Below are 20,294 nucleotides of genomic sequence, written 5' to 3' on the forward strand. Positions count from 1 at the left end.
CCGACACTTGGCCTTGTTGAACTTCATCCCATTGGAATCAGCCCGTTTTTCCAGTCTGTCCAGATCCCTTTGCAGAGCCCTCCTGCCTTCCAGCAGGTCGACACTCCCTCCCAACTTGGTGTCATCAGCAAATTTGCTGATGATGGTCTCAATCCCCTCATCTAAATCGTCAATAAAGATGTTAAACAGGACTGGACCCAACACTGTCCCCTGGGGGACACCACTAGTGACTGGCCGCCAGCTAGATGCAGCCCCATTCACCAGCACTCTCTGGGCCCGGCCCTCCAGCCAGTTCTTAACCCAGCAGAGAGTGCACTTGTCCAAGCCACGGGCTACCAGCTTTTGCAGGAGTATATTATGGGAGACAGTGTCAAAGGCCTTGCTGAAGTCCAGATAGACCGCATCCACGGCTTTCCCCTCATCCACCAGGTGAGTCACCTGATCATAAAAGGAGATCAGGTTGGTCAGATAGGACCTGCCCCTTCACAGTACGATGTTGCTGCTGTAAAAGAAAACATTCCTAGTCCTTTTGTTGCAGATTCCGCGAGTGATAAACAGTGATTCTGCCATTTCCCTGAAGCCCTTAACTCACTCTTTTTAAGAGCTTCACCTTTCTCCTCGCTCTCTTATCACAAGCACATGCATCTACCTGCAAACCAGCCTCTGTCCTTCTGCACTGCGGTCCCATCCACCTTCTGCTCAGGCTGCATCTGCAGGGCACTGATCAGAACCATGACTGCCCCAAACTCAGCTAAAACACCCAGGAACCAGCAGGGCAAATCTGCACCCTGACTGAAACCGTGCTGTAGAAGAAAAAACAAATATCCTCAGGTCTGCTTAGATTGTTTTTAAACAAGGGGGTTTTTTATTTAGATATAGCTGTCCAAATAACCTGTTGAATTCTGCATTTAATTTACTCTTAGGCAGACAAATATTATAGAAGACAACCTTGTACAAGACAGATAGGTGAGGACTGGGGAGTCCCACGGTAACTCTAAAAAGAAATGTTAGGAATGATGTGTTCCGATTCCTTTTGCAGAGTGAAAAAAAGTAATTTTAAGTCCTGTCTTTCTATTTCATGTTGAGCTTGTATTTGGAAAAGTTCCATATTCAGGAAACAGTCTGACTCAATGTTGATGTTCACTTTTACAAAATATTCTGATATTAAGACAGACAAAACAGGATATGAGCCTACAGATGGGTTTGAATACGATGCAGAGTCTAAAACACAGCATGCTGAGCATTTATAAACCAAAAACCTCATCCATCAAGTCTCTTTCAAGAGGTTATTTAACGGCCATTATAGCTTTGCTATTGAATTTATATCACAGAATTAGAGCTGGAAGGTACCTCAAGAGGCCATCTTGTCTGTCCCTCGCCTGGAGGCACACCGGCCACACACCAAATGTACCTGTCAGTCCTGGCAGGTTCTTGTCTAACTTATTTTTTTAAAAACCCTCTCATGACAGATTCCACAGCCTCCTGTGACAGCTGTTCCAGTGCAAAACTACCCCACTGCTAGAAAGGTTTACTTGGTTTTTAAGTTAAATTTCCACTGCTGTTATTTAAGCCTGTTATTCCTTATTCACACAGGCAAGGTTTATTCTTTCTCTCTCAAAGCTGTCATTTTACATATTTGAATACCATTATCATCTCTCCTCCAGACTAAATAAACACAAATCCTGCAACCCTGATGCACAGCTTGCATTTTCTAAACCTCTGACCACTGGTGTCCTCCACATTGTTCTTGCATTACAGAGCCCAACATCAGATTCAGAACTCCAGCTGCAGAGCCCAACCACATGTGCCTTACAGACATTTCCGACCTCTCAGACGGATGTCTGTCCTTTCTACAACATGTACAATGTCAGCTCTACATAGAGTGTCTGACCAAGACTAATCCAGATCCTGCCCTTGCATCACACCGCCTGGACATTCATCCCTCCCCTTCCTTCGTGGCGCTCATCATTCCCCCGGGCACAGAATTTTGCCCTCACTGAATTAGCTGCTGTTTTTCAGACTGTTTTTTCAACTCCTCAAGATAAGAATGAACTCTAATTCTGTCCTCTGAAGTGCTTATGGCACCTCTACATGTGGCATCACCGGGACATTTAATAAACATGCTTTCTCTTCCATCATCCACAACATTAATGAAAGCACTGAATAATACCAGAGCAGGCACAGACCATTGCAGAACCATACTTGGTCCCCGCAGTTTGATGGATACACTCAACCCTGTAATTAAAGTTTCACCTACCCTAGGTTTCCCTGCTTACTATGAACATGTTGTGGAAAGCAGCACCAAAAGCCTCACTCAACTCAAGCGCTCAAGTTTGTTTAAAGACTGGGCAACAATTGTTATTAAGCTTCTTTCCATACAAACCCCCAAGTTTGTTAAAGTTGTCCTTCCTGAAGCCAACTGTTGCTATTTTGCTCTCTTACCTTCTTCCCTTTCCCAAAAAAAACCCTTATTGTATCACTTCACGGTCATTCTTCACCAAGTTGCCTTCTGTCACCTGCATCAAAACACAGGTCCCAAGAACCTGCTGGCCAGTCTTATGTTGTCCTGAATTCACTTGCCAGCAGAAGACACGGTAAGCAAAAGCCCACATGTCTGATTCTGTACTTTGGACAAATGTAGCTGCTCAGGAAGCCCTTCTCAAATTTGACCTCCAGTTGTGTTATACATGTATTTTAAAATATTGATAGCAACAATTATTTTAATTTTTTTTAAAAATCACTTGATGTTGAATAACTGTTAGAGACTCAGAAAACTTGTCAAAAAAATAAGAGACGCCAAAACCAGCTCTGTTTGAAAGGGTAAAAACCCCAGTTGATAAGTTTTATTTTTTCATGTGGGATGAAACTGTTACCTTTGGCCATTTTGCTTTGGATTTGATGCTGGTGATATTTCTTAACAGCTTCTGGTTTGCTGGGTTTAATGAATGGCGTCTAGTTCAGGTTTATTCTGAATTAAACCAGAAGGTACTTGTTCTGAGTGAAATGACTTTGTTCCTCTGTCCTTTACCATGAGGTTGATCCTGCTTTAGGAGGAACAAACAGAAAAGGGAAATGAAATACAAATAAATATTTTTGCCTGTATGAGAAGACTGCACAGTACTAGAGGGAAAAAAAAGTTATGGTGTATAAAGGCAGCCTGTAATGGAACAAGGATCACACATTTTCAGACAGATGTCAGGTGCCTTTTAAGGCAGCCATCAGATATGAACCTGAATGTGTATCTTTCTGTTTGTCCATTTTGATTAACACCTTTCATCTTTAAGGCACTGTAAATAATTGGCAAAATAATCAGTGCAGTGACTTCACAAGGAAAAGACGTGAACTCTGTACACCCATAACAATTCATGCATCCTGCTATTTAGCATGTGTTGTATTGAGGGAGGGACTGGCCCATTCTCTAGGACTTTCTTGTGTTCCTCAGAAGGTTCTGATCACATTCCCCTTAGTAGTGTGAATGGCCAGTGAATACTGATTGCTGAGAAAAAAATTAAAATGTACACATATGCACATGCTACACACTTCACTTGTCCTATTTTAGCCAAAGAACACACCATGCATGTTTGAGCAAGAAACGGCTTGTTCTGCATAATAGTATTTTCAGCTCTGAAAGGAAGTTTGTTATGAACACTGTGATGGCTGATTAGGACAGAGTCGCTATTACTGTATCACAGATTCGCAACACACATGCACTAGATGCAAACCTGTTTGGCACCAGGCCCAGGAAAAGCTGCAAGGGAAATGTAATGCTGTAATCGGTTGCAGCCGGGTTGGTTAAAATCCCATGAAACGAACCAGAACTTTGGAACCCTCTGCTTGATGACTGTAGTGCAAAGCAGTTGTCAAGGCTGCACCCAGGCAGATCATCTTGGGAATCTGAAGACAGGATGTGACAGATAAAAAAACATGCTGGAGCCAGAACCACTGTCACACAGTTTAGCACTGAATTATGTTGAACAAATTCTGCAAAATCTGTCTTCCTTTGGAGAACTAAGCCAAGCACAGCCCACTTCTATAGCAGTCCAACTATCTCACTTTCCCAGGATCACTTTCCACAACTTGCCAGTTATCTGTCTCTTGCTATCAGACTTCAGAGAGCAACCACGACGGCTGACAGTCCCTAGCCTTCTCCAGAGTGCAAAGGCAAAGAGTGTACACCATTCACTGTGTACCCAAACTACATTCTTTTTGTATGAAGATTATAGTAAAATACATAGTAGAGATAAGGAACTAAAATCAGTTACTCAGATCAATCTGCCACTCTGTCACAAATATTCTCCTACCATCTATGAAGCTGTCATACAGGTTGGATTTGTCAGAGGGATCTCTCCAGTATTCATATTATGTGCATCTGCATGGATTTTTACACAAACGCACACATGCACACACATACACAAAAAGAAGGGTAGTTGGTTAAGTCTTACCTCAGACAGGTGCCGGAAGAGGAATAAAATTAAATGGGTGCTGTTGAGGACCAAGAGAGCCAGACTTTGCAAGGCTTAGTGAGTACCTGCTATGGTGCTCCGCAGACAGCAATGACAGCAGTGTGGCATCCACCTACAGCTTTGCTTTCAGCAAGCACATTTCACAAAAATACTGAGATCGAAATGAACAACAGGACCAAGTGCCTGCTGGAGCATGCCCTGTGCTGTGAATAAAGTGCCACTCTACACTTCACCCTGCCAGGAAGCCAACAGGGGTCAGGCACTCCCATCATCAAGAAACTGAAGGGGATATCTAATGCCTTGTGTGGGCAGAGCTCATAACTCAGGCCAAAACTGAAAGCAAAAGAAAATGACCATAAGCACTAATAATGGGATAAAGCAGGGGAAAAATGCACTATATAGGTCAGTTTGTGTGCACACGCCCTCCCTCTGCAATAAAAACTTGTCAATAAAAACTGCTGTTCCATCTCACATGGACAGAAACCGCTGCCAGGATCTTGAAATATTCTTTTAGATTTTCAAAGAAGTCTAGAGGCCAGCAAATATGACTTAAAGATTGAAGCATCTGTCATACAAGGAGAGACTGAGAGAGCTGGGACTGTTCAGCCTGGAGAAGGCTCGGTGGGATCTTTCCAATCTACATAAATACCCAATGGGGGGAATAAGATGATGAAGACAGGCTCTTCTCAGTGATGCCCAGTGGAGAGGAGGCAAGGGCACAAACTACAACACAGGAAATTCCACTTAAACATAAGAAAACACTTTTTTACTGTGAGCATGGTCAAACACTGGCACAGGTTGCCCAGAGAGTCTCCATCCCTGGAGATATCCAAAACCTGACTGAACACAGCCTTGAGCAACAAGCTGACTGCTCTGAGCCAGGGGGTGGTACTAGGCTTCCTACCTCAACCATTCTGTGATTCTCTCAAAAATAAGAATCCACAGGTTCTGCTGCTGTGAATGAATTAGAAATCAATTGCTTGTAATTGTGCTCCTAAACCCTGTCTTTCCTTTACAAATTCTAATATTTAGGACTGTGAAGAAAGCCTTCCTAAAGTAAACAGAGGATTACCCACAATGTGAAGTTAGAGACTTTTTGGCAGATATAAGCGAACAACAACCACCACCTCTTAAGAAGGTGTAAATTGTTCTAACTCCAGGGTTCCATAGCTGGGAAGCTATACAAGGGCAATTTAAATGCCAACAATTCATTGTTGATGACTTAGCAGAAATTTTCAGGGCTTGTCCATTCCATCGTCCCCTAAGGACATTTTTCCAGGGTGACAAAGTGCCAACAGCAGAGAATTCAAACTCTCAGGGTGTCCCTTCATTTCTGCAGTGCAGTTACAGTGGTCTTGGGGACAACATAAGGTTAGTATAAAAATAGAAGTCTGGCAGTAGGCTGAAAGAGACAAAAGAGGAAAACTGTCACTGGCAACTTGTGAAGGAATGGAAACTATAGTCAGATTTACTCTAACCTCATATTCAAATTATTGAAGTTCTGACTTTCTTAACTAACCTACTGATGACCCAAAATTCAGCTGGTTGCTGCAGATGGTTACAGAAGTTCAGTTCACTGCAGAGAACAGGAGACCAGAATCACAGCGCAAATACTGCCAGAGAATACTATATATGAATGAATGAATGAATATGTCTGCAGGTTGGACCAAAAGAGCCCTTACTATCTACTTTCTAGATGCTTTAAGTCACATATGAAAAAATTACAATATTGAGACGTGTATTAACCTTAAAGTGTCTTTAAAAAGGGATTGGGAAGGAAGATACATGCAAAATACTACTTCATACTAAAGAATGCGGTATCTGTGCAACATGAACAGCTTGATTATTTATCACGTTCAAGCTAAAACTCTAAACCCTCAGGAGATATTTTTCAACTACAGTCACAGAAGAAAGTAAACAAGGTAAGTGTGGCCACAGCCACATCAATCTCACACAAATGCTGAATTTTCATGCAGCTGAAAGATATGGCCTTGCCTTCACTCTGCTCACATCCCAACACTCCCACTAACTATTAGGGAAAGAAAAAAAAAAAAAAATATATATATATATATATATTAGTTCACTACTTCCCCTGCTCTGGCTTGCCATGTGGGCACACAAATGTTAGTATCGCTCTGCTGGAGAACCTGCGAAGATGTGGCCCAGGGAGCAGCCAGTTTCCCCTTTAAGTGTATTAAAGTTACAGTGGAATTACTGCTTTAGAGAAAAGAAGTAGAAGGAGGGTGTGAGTATGAACAGCAACAGGAGAAACGTGTACATCTACTGAATAGTCCTGAAGTTCCAAACATATGGGAAAATTTGTTATGCCTGTTTACCTTAGTTCAATAAACATAAATACGGGATAATGCCACTAATTACATCATCAATAAAAATACAACTGACAGAACCTAAATCTAAAATTATTGCACAATGTTTCAAGTTTTCTACTGAACTAAGTATCATGCTATTGATTCAATACTGATTTCTGGACTTTTCTGAAGAGGAAGCGTGGCCCATCGGTCGTCTTACAGGTCAGTAAAGAGCACGGAGACACAGTGACAGAAAAGGCTCTGATGCATTTGCAAAAAGATACTTGAGGACAGTAGCTTTCTTGGCTTTATTTCATTGGTAAATTTAGCACTGGCACCAATGGACAAAGTTAAAAAAGACAGGGCTACAACTTCCCAAAACCTACATCCTCCTGTTCCAAAAGTCTATTTTAGCCACGTGAAATTCACTTACCACAATCGAAATTACAGTTTTACAAAAAATACTAAATTTTCATTAAAAGATAGATTTTTTTAAAATTTATTTAATCAGCTATAGATGAGACTGTTTCAGTATTTGGTACTGTCAGTGTAAATGAAGGAGAATACCAGGTCCCCGGTGAATAGAAGGGAAAATACTGAAATATTATTATACTACACACAGATATACATGAAGAAAAAATACTCCCAAAAACCCATGGCTGGAGTCTTCGTCAATAGTAATGAACTGAGCAGAAAAGGAATAGTGAATATCGCTCATCTGGATTTCATGAAGGCAGAATGAGTCAGTGAGGTAATGGAGAACTATTAAAACACATTAAAGATTGGCTAAGGGTCAGGAACACCAGTTTTTAATTCATCTAGAGATCTGGACTGAACTAAATATTCTGAAATACAACTAAACTCTATTCTGTCAAAAAAAGAGTCTTATAAACAGGAGATATAAATGGCCTTTTAAAGTGACTGCAATAGAAATTCTCATTTCTTCTCCCTACCTTTAGCTAGGCCAAAAAAGGTCATTTTTCTATTCTTACAGGGGAAAGCTTAAATTATTGAATTTTTTTGATATGACTTTGTATTAAATATGACTTTGATACTATGGTAATTTTTGAGTGAAGTGTGTTCGATTGATGTGGACATCAACACTTATTTCAATTTTTGAGCAAAAAATGAGCTTATTTGGACAGTGATAGTAGAACAGAAAAGTCTAATGTAATGACAATTAACTTTGTATAGTTATTAATATGCAAAATACCTTAAAAAGGAAGGGAAGTAGTTCCCCAAATCTATCCAACACTTGGAAATACTATAGGATGTACTCTAGTATAGGAAACTACTTCCTTCCCTCCTCAGAATATCAAGAATTCACCATAGAGTTACCACGACTTCTGTGGCACTGTTGAACCCCCTTTCTGACAGTTATTGGAGATTTTATTGCCATTTCCTTGAAAAGCCTTAAAAGCTGCTGCATGAGAATCACTTCTATTGTGATCTTGCTGCTGATCAGGATTACTTCACCTTTATTTCAGGCCAAATCCATCACTATATTTTTTTTCTCCAGTAAATGCCCTGATCAGTCCATTGCTCTCACACATCTTTTAATAGGTCTTTCCTAATTATTTCGTACTCCTTGGGGATCTTATATACTCAATGTCCTACAAAAAGTGTTCTTCGTCTTAAATACCTGATCTTGCAATTTTCATATAAACTGGCTACGAAAAGAACTGAAATGGTTTGTGCTGAGGGGGTCACTAAGCTGAAGTCTCATGGCCTGAACTTTGGACCAACCGGACTTAAAAATCCTCTTTACTAGCTTCAACAACAACAAAAAAACAACAACCCTCAACACTGCATTAATGAAAACAATATCATCAATATGCAGAAATTTCAGAGTATTAAAGAAATAATCTTGAGAGCTAGAGTAACAAATGAAACCATTCAAATTAGAAAGTGGGAACAAGAATTCCTGTTGCATGCTGAAATGATCAGCTGAAATTGCAAATGGAAAGAAAAAAATGCTACTATTTGATTACCAAATGAAGAGAGAGTCATCAGCATGTTGTAGTTACAAAGATTGGGATTAATCAGGAGAGGCATTTCCAATATACATACAGAAGACAGCATGCCACTGAAAATGTCATTGGTAAGACTTCCTGTAAAATAGCATATATAGTTCTGACAGATGGTGAACATCACAAGGGAGATGAATTATCAAAGTTGAAGAACACCATCGGTGAAACAACAAAAGTAGAACTTGCTGTGAATAAATTCAGGCTGAAAAGAGAGTAGTCCCAGCCCTTCCAAGAGGTGAGCTTCTGAAACAGTGTCTTCGTACACATAATAAGCACAACAGATTTAAGGTGGATCTTGATAAATTAATGAAAGATATTACATAATATTGTTACTTATTATAGAAAAGAATCAAACTTGACACATGGGATATATTACTGTCCTGTGTTCCTGTCACTTTTCCCAATTTCTCTGTAGCTAGTGTGCCAAAAAGTCTGCAGACAGAAATTTGGCAGAAGTCTGGGGATACAACCACCCACACTGGTGCTCTCCTGCAAAGAAGCACTATGTACACTGGGTTCCACCACGGCCACCCAGACCAACTGGCAGCAAAGGCTTCCTTGGGCCATCCTGCCTGCCTGAGCCAGGCCTGGTCGCACAGAACCAGCACAGAGCGGCAGCTCAGACTCCACATGTTTCCATCAGCCCCTGCTAGCCATGGGGACAGGGGTACTGCTTAATGAACACTCTTGGCCATTAGTAGTTAATCCACTTGGATTTTAGTTGATGACTTGAAGATTCAACACCAGACTGGGAATTTCCTGTCATTTTCTTATGCTGTTCTAATTCCTACTATCCTGCTTCAGGGATGAAGTAATCCACAACAAATCTCAAGTGAAGGCACACGTACCATTTATCCATGGGACACCACATACACATTTCCACAGTATTTTCTGTTACATCCTATTGGCCTTTACAGTGGTTTGTTACTGTTCCTTTATGCTACTCCCTAGAGGGATGCAGTTTCTTCTGGGCTATCCATAGCACTACATAGACTATTTCCTCTTGCAAGGCCAAAACTAGTAGGAAGTCTACCTGTGGGTATTCTGCTGTTCTTTTACATGAATATCGCATTTGTAACTGATTAAAAATTTAAATCACATTCCTGGTGCTACTGTGAAGTTGCACTTCAGGTCCAAGAATGTATTGTGAAGCTGAGAAAAATCAACATATTTGGAATGATAGGGTTGTTCCAAAAATAAAAATGAAGCAGAAACTGGCATTTTTGTTTTTCAGTATACATGCTGCTATTACATATCAGTCTTATAATCACAGAGCAATATGTATTATACTACACAGACCTATCAAAGTAATGCTTATATTCCATAGGGTGGAATATGGAGCAGCATAAACATATAAAATTCCATTCCTCAGAAGCCATTCTAACACTCCAGGATGTCCTCACCAACTAGATCCTTTACACCTTTTAAGCAGAAGATTAACTGTGTCACCAAAACCCATGAGCAGTTTTAGTGGTCTCACTTAAAATGAAGTCTTACAGAGAATCAAGATTCTTATGCATTCATCTCGGTATGATGTAAGAGTATTGCTGCTAGAGGCCGTGTCCTTTGAGGTGTCAAGCACTGCCTGAGGAGTCCAAGAGTTCTCATCTTTCATCTGGGCACATGAATATTCCATGTTATGCCAAGGTCAAAAAGCCAGGACTGAAGTGCTAACCTGGTTTACATTTTAATACTTAAAAGCACCACATCAGATCTGGTTCTCCTCACCCCGAGTTACAAAATCCACTGCTTCCTGGCAAAAGTGTGGCTGAGAGTAGTCTGAAGACCCTTGTCCTTATACTGCAAAAGTTTTTCTTCTTCCTACCATGCATATTTACCCCTAGACAACATCTAGCTCAACCTCCTCTGCCACTTCACAAGTTGTCAAGTGACTATTCAAGCATTTAAAAAAATGAAGGGTCTGTTAAGCTGTAAATTAAATGACAGTCTATAGCTGAAAATTAGCAGTAACATGCCCAAAACTTTATTGATTGCTAAGAAAAGGTGAATAACCCCCACTACGGATGGCTGTGTAATTACTGACCTTTAGAAGCCAAGAGCTATTAATTTAAGACCAGATAGCAATGAAGTAGCAAATGAGTATTTTGCAACAGGACAGTAAAGGCATGTCTCGAGTTTTTTCATATGTTCTGTGCCACCTTGAATAGTATTGTTAGGTGCCTATGTTTTCCAGTTTAATACAGAATATAACTCAGACTACACCTGGACATAAAATGACTGTCAACTAGCTCAGAAGATCTCTGGGAATGTACCCACAGATATTGAGGCCTTTTAACACGTTTTTAAGAACTCCACATCTTTCCAAAAAGGTTTCTAAATTACTGTTAAAGGCAGGAAAATTGCATTGCCAAGCTCAGCCACTCTGACACACGTACTGCAAATATTTCGTCTGTTCTCAGAGAGATGGAGATGGCCAGTAACAGGAGAATCGCAGACAGTAATCAAACATCGGTAAAACTCCTATACTTATGTGGGACACACACAAACCCCCCTCACCTCTGTTAATACCGCTGAGTTTAATCTCTTATAGACTCCTGTACAATTCAAGGAAGTAGTAGTCTAAAGACTATTAATACAAATGCTTCTGCAATACTTAACTTTTTTCTTTTTCTGCTTAATAATAAGCACTTATGGTGATGGAGAGAGAGTTGCCTTTTGACAAAGCAAAGTACATTTTAAGAGCATTGGTCAGGTGGTAGAGTTGACAGTAAGAAAATTTTAAAAATATATATTAACTGGCAGTAATGAAAGAAAAAGGTATCTGACCTGGTGCAGGTGTTCTTCCATGAAGAGTAGTTTCATTAGGCAGGAGATCTTTTGAGTTGGAAGTGAACGGTGATTGTCTAAATGCGTCTTCAGAAAAGAAAGGGCTATAGGAAAAATAAGATGTCTTTTTGTAAATAAAAGAGCACTTAATGGAAGAGGTAAATATGATTTTTGATCTTAATATTATTTTGATCTTAATATTATAACAAATACCATCTTGTTAAAAAGCCCCATTTCGTTTACAGAATTCATGCTGAAAGATATGCAGATTGTGAGGCAAGGGGTGGAGTAGAGGCAGGCTTTGGTAAAATTGCAAATCAGAGTGAAATCTGAAGTCCTCCCAAAAGGCTTTTAAACTACATTTCTACATCTGAGATTTTCTATAGCACAATACAATCATATATCATTCTTATCATTATAAAATCAATGCTTCAAAAATGTGTATTCTAGTGTCATATGTGGAGAGGGCAATCAGGAAATGTGGTGAATAGTATTATTTAATAATCTGAGGTATATAGTAATTCTTTTTAAACTTAAACTTTTGAAATTTTAGGTTAAGATACTGAATAGTTCATTTTGATATGACATTCCATGAATGAAGATAACTCCATGAGTTTGATTTTTAAAGCAAAACCCAATTAATATAAGCTAAATGAACGGTTACTTTGCAAAGAGTATTAAGGACAAAAATTATCAGGTACTTGACTCCAAAATGCATAGCATGCTTTTGTTTTAATTAACAGGCAGTAAAAAGTCAATTTCAATAGTGAATTGACATTTCTGTCAAAGTATTTTGTTTTCTGCTCAATTAAAGATCATAACAGAAACAAGAATTCATTGTCTACAGTACAGACAGACATCAGTTAAGAGGTGCATCATGAAATTCAAAATGGAAAAGGATGGTCCTTCTTCAAAAACTGTTTTCTAAGCTAGTGTATTCCATCTGCATGCAAACTTTCAATTTCTTCTAGGCAAAATGAGAGTTACATGAAGTTTTATCTCTCTCACACTGAGAATCCTTAACAGGCTGATTTACACTAGCTGTTTTCACGGTGCAGGACAGGAGGCTAGCTCGTTTCTGCAGCCTGTTCTTATTCAGTAATAAAATCCAATAATCCTTTCAGGGTAAGGAACGTAGTATAAGGTCCTACAAAGCATTGTACAGTGAGTAGTTCAGACCCAGAAAGCATGTGCCAGCAGCACCAACCAAGTTGACCCTACCAGTCCAGATACACACGGTGTCAATCTAAACAGCGGCATTTGCGTATTTTTTCCCCTCATACAGTCTTTCTGTAGAGAGTGAACAAGGTGTTCTCCACTGAGTCACTTCTATTCTTAGTCACGTTTCTTCTGCCTTTGGGAAACTTGTTGATAATTAGTTAACTTGATCATGTAACACATTTGGCAATCACATTATTTACTTTCTCATTAAGTTTTTTGGCCATTATTGATTTTGTGCTGCACCATGTGTGACAGTTAATGGGATATTTTGGTGTTTCCACAAAAGTTTGAACATAAACACAGTCAACATTAGGTTGTGCTGGAGAGTAAGGCATGAAGATGCCCCAAACCTGAACAGTTCAGTGTATGCAGATAGCTGAGCAATGCATAATAATCAAGAAAACAAATGATCAGGATAAAGCCAAACATCTCCAGCCCACATGTGCGAAACTTAACTTTTTCCAAGACTCACACGCCCACTCAGGAGTGACATAATATAAAACAGACTGACGCTGTATAAAAATATGGCATCATTTATTGCAACATTCCTCTTACTGGTTTAATGATTTGAAAGAAAAACACCAATAAAAAAGCTTTATTACTGTTGTAACTCTTCAAAATCTTGTAATCCACTCTGGTTTCCATGTCAGCCTGCCTGCCTGTGTTTTAGATTGAGTCACTGAGACACTGTTCACTGCTGGTTCTAAGCAAAAGGGATGATGCAGAGCTCATCTATTTCAGGCTAGGCCATATGTCATGAGCAGGTGGTTGCTGAAGATTGCATTGTGTTATGTCCCAAGGATTTCCCTCTCCATCATTGGCCTCCAGTGAATTACAGAACCTTCCTTAGACACCTCTTTTCTGCCTTCCTCTAGAATGGCAGCTGAGTCTCTTCAGTGTTGGCCTTATTATTAGTTTTATTTCAGCTGATATGTCCTCCAATTTCCAGTGCCATGTACGGAGGGAAGAGCTCCTTGTTTGGGGTTTTTTGGTTTTGGTTTGTTTGTTTGTTGTTTTGGTTTGGTTTGTTTGGGGTTTTTTTAGGCTGAACTTTTCCAGTTTTATGTTCTCTAGATGAAAGAAACTTATCTTGGCATCTTATGCTCGTGTACTCACTTCCAGATCATTTGCTTCTCCACTTGCTGTCTTCATATCACAGATGGCAGGCTCTACCGTCTCACTTAGCCATTGAACTGTGAGGAATCCTTGCCAGTTTTGGCTGCTTAAGCAAAGTCATATGGAAGTATATGCTCACAAAGTCCAGGAATACTCACAGGAGGAATAGCAACAGACAGGCAACAGTTGGAAATGTTAATATGGAATCAGGCAGCAAAAAGTGCTACTGTACCCTACCTTGCTGAGGCTCTGCTGATTTAAGATTCTCACCAATGACACAACTCATTCTCTGTGCTCCCCAGCCACTCACAGGTGGACAACACTGGCCTCACCTTGGAACTCTGCAGCTGTCAGCAAACTTAACAATTATGTCAGCAATCATAACAATTATGATTCAAATTCCTTCCTGTCATTAATCCAGATGAAGGCTAGTGAGCCAAACTGCAGCACTGCACGTTTTCTTAATGCAGCCTGAGCACCTCTATCTTCCACTGGCTGCTCCATCACATTCTGTTTTTGAGAAGGCATCATACCCTTATCAGTGAAGACTTCCAGCTGTTTGTTTGGTTTTGGGTGGGGGTTTTTTGGCAAGGTCTTTCAAGTCAACCTGTTTGAATTCGTAGGATTTAGCAGACTGACTCACTTGCCCTTAAGAAGCTGTTATCATTCATGTCTTCTTCTGTTGATAGATAAGACAAGAAAAGCACCTAGAAGAATTGAACCAGGCATGCAGCATTTCATGCCCTGATGGGTAGCAGCCATTATCGGGATTTCTCAGTAAAACTCAGTGCAAATTTGACACCAGCCAACTGTGCTGCCCTCTTACAAGCTGGCAGTCAGAAGAAGGGCAAGTTATCTTTGAACTGTCCTCAACCTTTCTACTTTGAATTATCTTTGATAGATCCAAAAGTAGCTCTGGATTCTCACACCAGTCCTGCCAGTAACCTTATGAGACACACAAATCTATTTTCAACTGACTATTTGTCACCTCCTCCCTGCAATGCACTCTGGATAGTTAAAGTGTAGTTGGACAATACGTGCATTTATGCCTATATGTATCTCTCAGGCTCATACTTTTAAGGAGTCACAGGAAAGTTATGCAGGCTGCATATCCCACAAATTCCCAAACTAGCAAATATAGAAAGCATTCACAGTAGTCAGAAGTTAAATGCTCAATTTAATTATCTTTCAACCTGTAAAATCAGAAAGTCCTTAATGTACATTTAGTGAGCTGGTCAGTTTATTAAATTATTTATTTATTACACTTCCCATGAATGAATGAGATAGACCTAGGAATTTAAGAACAGTATATTTTAGAGATCTTTTCTTCTCCAACGGACATGCTTTTCAATTTCAGTCCAGACAAAATTGTCTTAGTTAGCAGGCACTGAACGTTCTGGGAACATCTGTAAAAGGGGCTGCAGGGGCACAGAAGGTCTTACTCTACCTTTGAAGGAACTCTTTGCTACTTCAGCGTGCTCAGTCTTCAATCCATCCACACTGATTAGGGAACCTTCAGGTAGGAAATAAATGTACCCTTGCCCCCAGGGCTAGGTGAGAGCTGAAGCAGGTATCAAAGATTTAAGTTTTGGACTTGGCAGCCAATTCCTGCCTACTCCTCACCATGAGCTCCTAAGATTTTACCAGTTCTAGCTACCACTTATTACCCAAGAGCTTTGAATTTCCCATATAGACACCTCAGTTCGTTGCTCATGTGTATTTAAACAATTCATGGACTTGTTAGCAGCCAAAATACTGTGAAATGCATATTTCTTTAACAGCACATGCTACAATTGATTCATGTTTTTAATTCCTGTATAATTTCATTGGTTTTATTAATGTGACTGTAATATTTAACAAATGTTTCATTAGTATTGTTTTACATTCTCTGACTTTTAAAGATTCATCTGTAGAAGACACTGAGATGATAAAGTACTCAACTGAAATTTATTCAAGAAATCCAAGTTTGACAGAAGACTGAATCAAAGTCGCCTCTTCTTACATAGACCTATGTCTTAAAATCTAGTTGTCAGCTTGTTCTTCCCTCAAGCACCTCATGTACTAGGCAGTTTCTTTTAAGTTTCAGGATTTTACAGAAAAAGAATAGAAAAATATTTCTTAAAATGATGTGTGAATACTTGATCAGAGGAGAAAGTCACTTTGGCCCATTTTTACACAAACACATCCGAGTTCACAAGGCAAAATGAAGGAATGCCATTTACACTACAACTTTGCAGATAACAATGGACTGCGCTTACCTGGCTGTAGTTCTGATGCTGTTATCTTTATTGTGGTTGTGCTCTTTGCTCACCTTTTCTGCAGGGGAACATACATGATTTTTGTGGTTAGCATATATCATATTTTTCCTATCAGCTTTTGTACAGTAGAACTATTTTAATGCTTTCTGATAACAGCATAATCCAGAATAATTTAGGGTAAATTGTTACAGCATGATTAGAGAACAGGGGCACAATCTTACTTAAACTAACTCCCAACAAATTTTTTCAGCTTCATATTTCAGTATTAGTGCTCCATGCAGAATGTGCAATACAAGCATTCATTAAACACTGTGCTGAAATCATTGCCTTTATGGAATAGCTGAGATTTACCTTCTTTGTTAAGAGCACTGGACAGTAGAGCCCCAAGAGCACTGCATGCTGCAGCCACCGGCCACTTCTGCCAGTAACTGCCATCTATAAGTTCCCTGTACTCCAAGGCCTGGATCAACCAGCTGTCACAAATTATTTAATTAGCTTTCCAAAATACAGGAGTTGAACTCTGGCTTTTCCAATTCAGTTCAAATATTGTGAACTTGACCTGACTGTCACGGTGCACTAAAGCATATGCTAACTATGGGGGACATTTGGCAAGGCTTTTGAGTTTCAAATGTGAGGGTAGAAGGGCACTAACCCCTATTATTTTTCAGCCTTAGCAATCTCATACTTTCATAGCACCTCAATGGTTATAGACAATCTCTTTTTGTTCTTTAAATTCTACTATTGACTATTTCCACTGCTTTTACCTGATAACTGGAAGAGCAGCTCGGATGCCATCTTCACTGATATATCTTGGCTGAAGAGATTTCTGTCTGGGATCACACGACCTTCTGGTGCCTTCTGTATGTGTTCACTAATGTCTCGCCCTAGTAAAGTGCTGTAGCCAACATTTTGGCTGGGTTGGCTGGGTAACACTGAAGCCTGCGAATCATGAATGTCAACTTCCATCGGTTCTTCTTTTATCTTCACCATCTGGGTTTCCTTGTAACTCTCAGCTGCAAATATGTATTTAAAAAAATAAACAACTGCCACAATTATTTAATTAGGTAACAATTTTTCAGAGTACTCAAAGCAGGAATCACAGTTCCAAAGTTATAATTTGTAAACTGAATCACTGCAAGCAGTAAGGGAAGCAAACAGCTGACTGCTACAGTATTCTTCTGGGGATTACAAATAGAAGCAATCTCTTGAAAATAATTTTTCAAACTAGAGAGCAGAAAACAGTTGCATACTTATAAATAAGAGAGTTATAACACTTTCTATGAACACTGTGTGATCACACTCCAGTTACTGAAGCTTTGCTTTTATTTATTAAATGAAGTTACAACTACACAGCAGCTCTCCAAAGGTGGGCACTGAAGACCTCTTACAAACTCTAAATTACTCTTTATCAGCAGAAGCACAGACAGTCAGAAGTATTGGTATGGGGGTAGGGGTGGGGGAGGAAAACTGATCTGCTCCTCTTCCGCTCTCTCTCACTCTTACGGAGAATTCCAGACAACTATGTGAAGAACCAGTTTGTTAAACCTGTCCATGCTTTCAAGACGAGAGGAGTATTCTGGGGCCCGTGCTTTTCTAAAGCTTGATTTTGTGACAAGCGTAGATATTCCCTCATACATTACAAGATCCAATAACCTTAATGACCAGCTTCCATAAGCCCATACCTTTCCCTCCTTGCTTTCCTATGTGGTTTCTGAGGTCTAAGCAAACAAAACCATAGTCTAGAAGCCAATTTGTAGTTCACTTTGTACTCTTGAGATACCTCAGGTGCTGCTGAATGCTCTAGTTTGGCTGCAAGGTAAGTGATAATTTTTTCTTCAGAATAAAAGCTTTGAAATCTCAAAATCAAGGCTCTAAGTTAATTTGCCTACCACACACCACATACCTATACAGCCCTTTCAATTCAGACTTTCTGCTGTGAAAGAGAAGCTGAAAACCTGTAGAATTTATTCTCAATTTAGTTTCAGAGACAGATGATGAGGTTTTTAAATGATCTTCATTCAGATTTCTCCTGAAAGGACACTGGTATCACGGCTGAACTGCCCAACCAGGTGTTGGCTCTGCTGGCCGAACGCTGACCAGACATGCAGGAAACAGGCAGCCTAAGGCAGGCAATATGCCTGGGAGAATGAAGCAAATAAATAAATGCATGAGCACAGTTAAATACCAGAAGGCCACCCAGGTGAGAAATCATGCCAACAAAAAAATGTACATGGGGTTTATTATTTTTGCCTAAACCTGTACACGTACTTCTGCTACTAGCCAAAATACTGAAAACCTTAAGGAAAATCTGCTTCTGTTTACTCATGATTAACATATGCCCTAAATTATTGCTTATGGAGCCTCCACAGCTGGAGTCAAGGGAAAGCGAGTTTGAATTGCTCAGACCTCATGAGCCAAGGGAGGAAGAATAAGCAAACCCAGCACCCAGGGAAAGAGGTTGTGGTAGAGGGTAGGGACAGGCACACTGCAGAACACTGAGAGCTTAAATACTGAGTGGATTAGGACCTGAGAGATCAGCCTGGCCCTTCTCCAGGCTGGGGGGCGTGACCAGTTCTGTGACTGTGGACCAGCACATTAACTGGTCCAGAGAGGGGCCGGCCATCCTGATAACATCAGGTCACTGGTGGAGAGATCCTGCACAAAAAGTTTCTTCACATGGAAGTTCTTTGTCATCTGTCAAATTCTACTACTTAGAAGACTCTGGTATTAAAAATAAATAAATGAATACCAGTTCATATGAAAAAGCCCAAACACAAGCAGTATTTTCTATTAACTTTAGGTCAGAGGGAAGAAAGGGCAGGGGGAGTCCACTAACTTCACTTGATAAATTAATCTCTTGCTGCTCTCTGTTCTTCTTCACCCTTCTAACTCACAAATGAATGTGTCAGCCTCACAGATTTTATTCCAAGTATGAATGTTTCAAACACCACCAGGCCAGTTTTCACCACCAGTTTTCAGCTGTCCAAACAATGAATCTCAGAGGCACCGAAACATGGTTTGGTCATCCCTGGCAACATCCTCAAGCCAGGCAACGGACTGGTGGCATCTTGTAGTCTCTAGCCAAAGATGAACAGAATCCCTTTAGCATGAAGACATACTCATTCTACATAAAATTAAACTGATGTGTGTCATCAAGTCCCTTTTCATTCCCCTAGTTTCTTCCTCTCCCAACATTCCCGTTGTTCTTAAGTGGAGAAAAAGTGTCTCTGTTGCTTACAGGTCTTGAGAAAAGAAAAAAAAAAAAAAAATCAAAGCCAAGAGATAAAAGCCACCTGGATATGTTCCAGGAATGATTTACATGAGTGCTTTCAGCCTTTTCTTATGACATTTCTTGACCTTTAAAGGAAATGCATAAACATTGATAAAAATCTTTACTATCTATGATCCACCAGATACATTTCAGACTTTGGAAATTTTTGTAGTGAATTCTCAACTGAAGACAAGTTAGAAATATCATATAATGCCTTTTTTTGTCCTGTTAAGCAGATTTTTCTCCTTTTTAATTTTTTTTTTTCAATTTAAAGTTTCCATTAGCCTATTATAAAGACACAGAACATTGCATCTATGTCAAAAAGTGCAAAAATAGCATGCTGTGCATTGAAAGTGAACACAGAACAGCAAATGAATGCATCAAGTAAGCCTGTCAATCAAAATCTCAGGTAACTCCGCAAACAAATGAGGTCTTCAGATGTCTGACAGACTGAGCTCTGCAACCAGCTGCCAAATTTAGGTGCAGAGTCAAGCTGACCTTTGTTGCTCTCCCTGCTTTTAAAATATTCTTTCTATTTCTGTTCCTGCTCCACACAGTTTAATTCCCTGTCCTGAAAATGCTTTTGAATCAAACTGATAGAACTCCAACTAAGGCAAGAGTCGAGCAATACCAGTGACCTTCTCTTCCTCATAATCAGCTAGCACTCAAATTGCCCTAACTAAGTTTACATATTTGATAATTTCCTTTGACCTTTATCTTCCCGGTTGCACCCTTTTGATCTGACAGAATGTCCCTGTCAAATGTCATACTCTGATTCCCAAAAGCAAACACACTGAAAACTGAAGGAGGGTCCCTATGATAATTTTACAAGAACTAAT

The 20,294-nt window shown here is 39.8% G+C and overlaps 1 protein-coding gene across 3 annotated transcripts in view; it reads right to left on the bottom strand.

Moving 5' to 3' along the window:
- Nucleotides 1-20,294, bottom strand: part of ZNF827 (zinc finger protein 827) — a 107,223-nt gene that overhangs the window by 24,674 nt on the left and 62,255 nt on the right. For all 3 annotated transcript variants that reach the window (XM_082052160.1, XM_082052162.1, XM_082052161.1), the window contains exons 6-8: nt 16,949-17,197; nt 16,185-16,242; nt 11,590-11,693 (exon numbers count right to left, since the gene is read on the bottom strand). In XM_082052160.1, coding sequence (XP_081908286.1) covers nt 11,590-11,693; nt 16,185-16,242; nt 16,949-17,197 — 411 coding nt within the window. The remainder of the gene's footprint in view (nt 1-11,589; nt 11,694-16,184; nt 16,243-16,948; nt 17,198-20,294) is intronic.

The sequence above is a fragment of the Streptopelia decaocto genome, assembly GCF_964273445.1.
Source record: "Streptopelia decaocto genome assembly, chromosome: 4".
Taxonomy (NCBI): Eukaryota; Metazoa; Chordata; class Aves; order Columbiformes; family Columbidae; genus Streptopelia; species Streptopelia decaocto.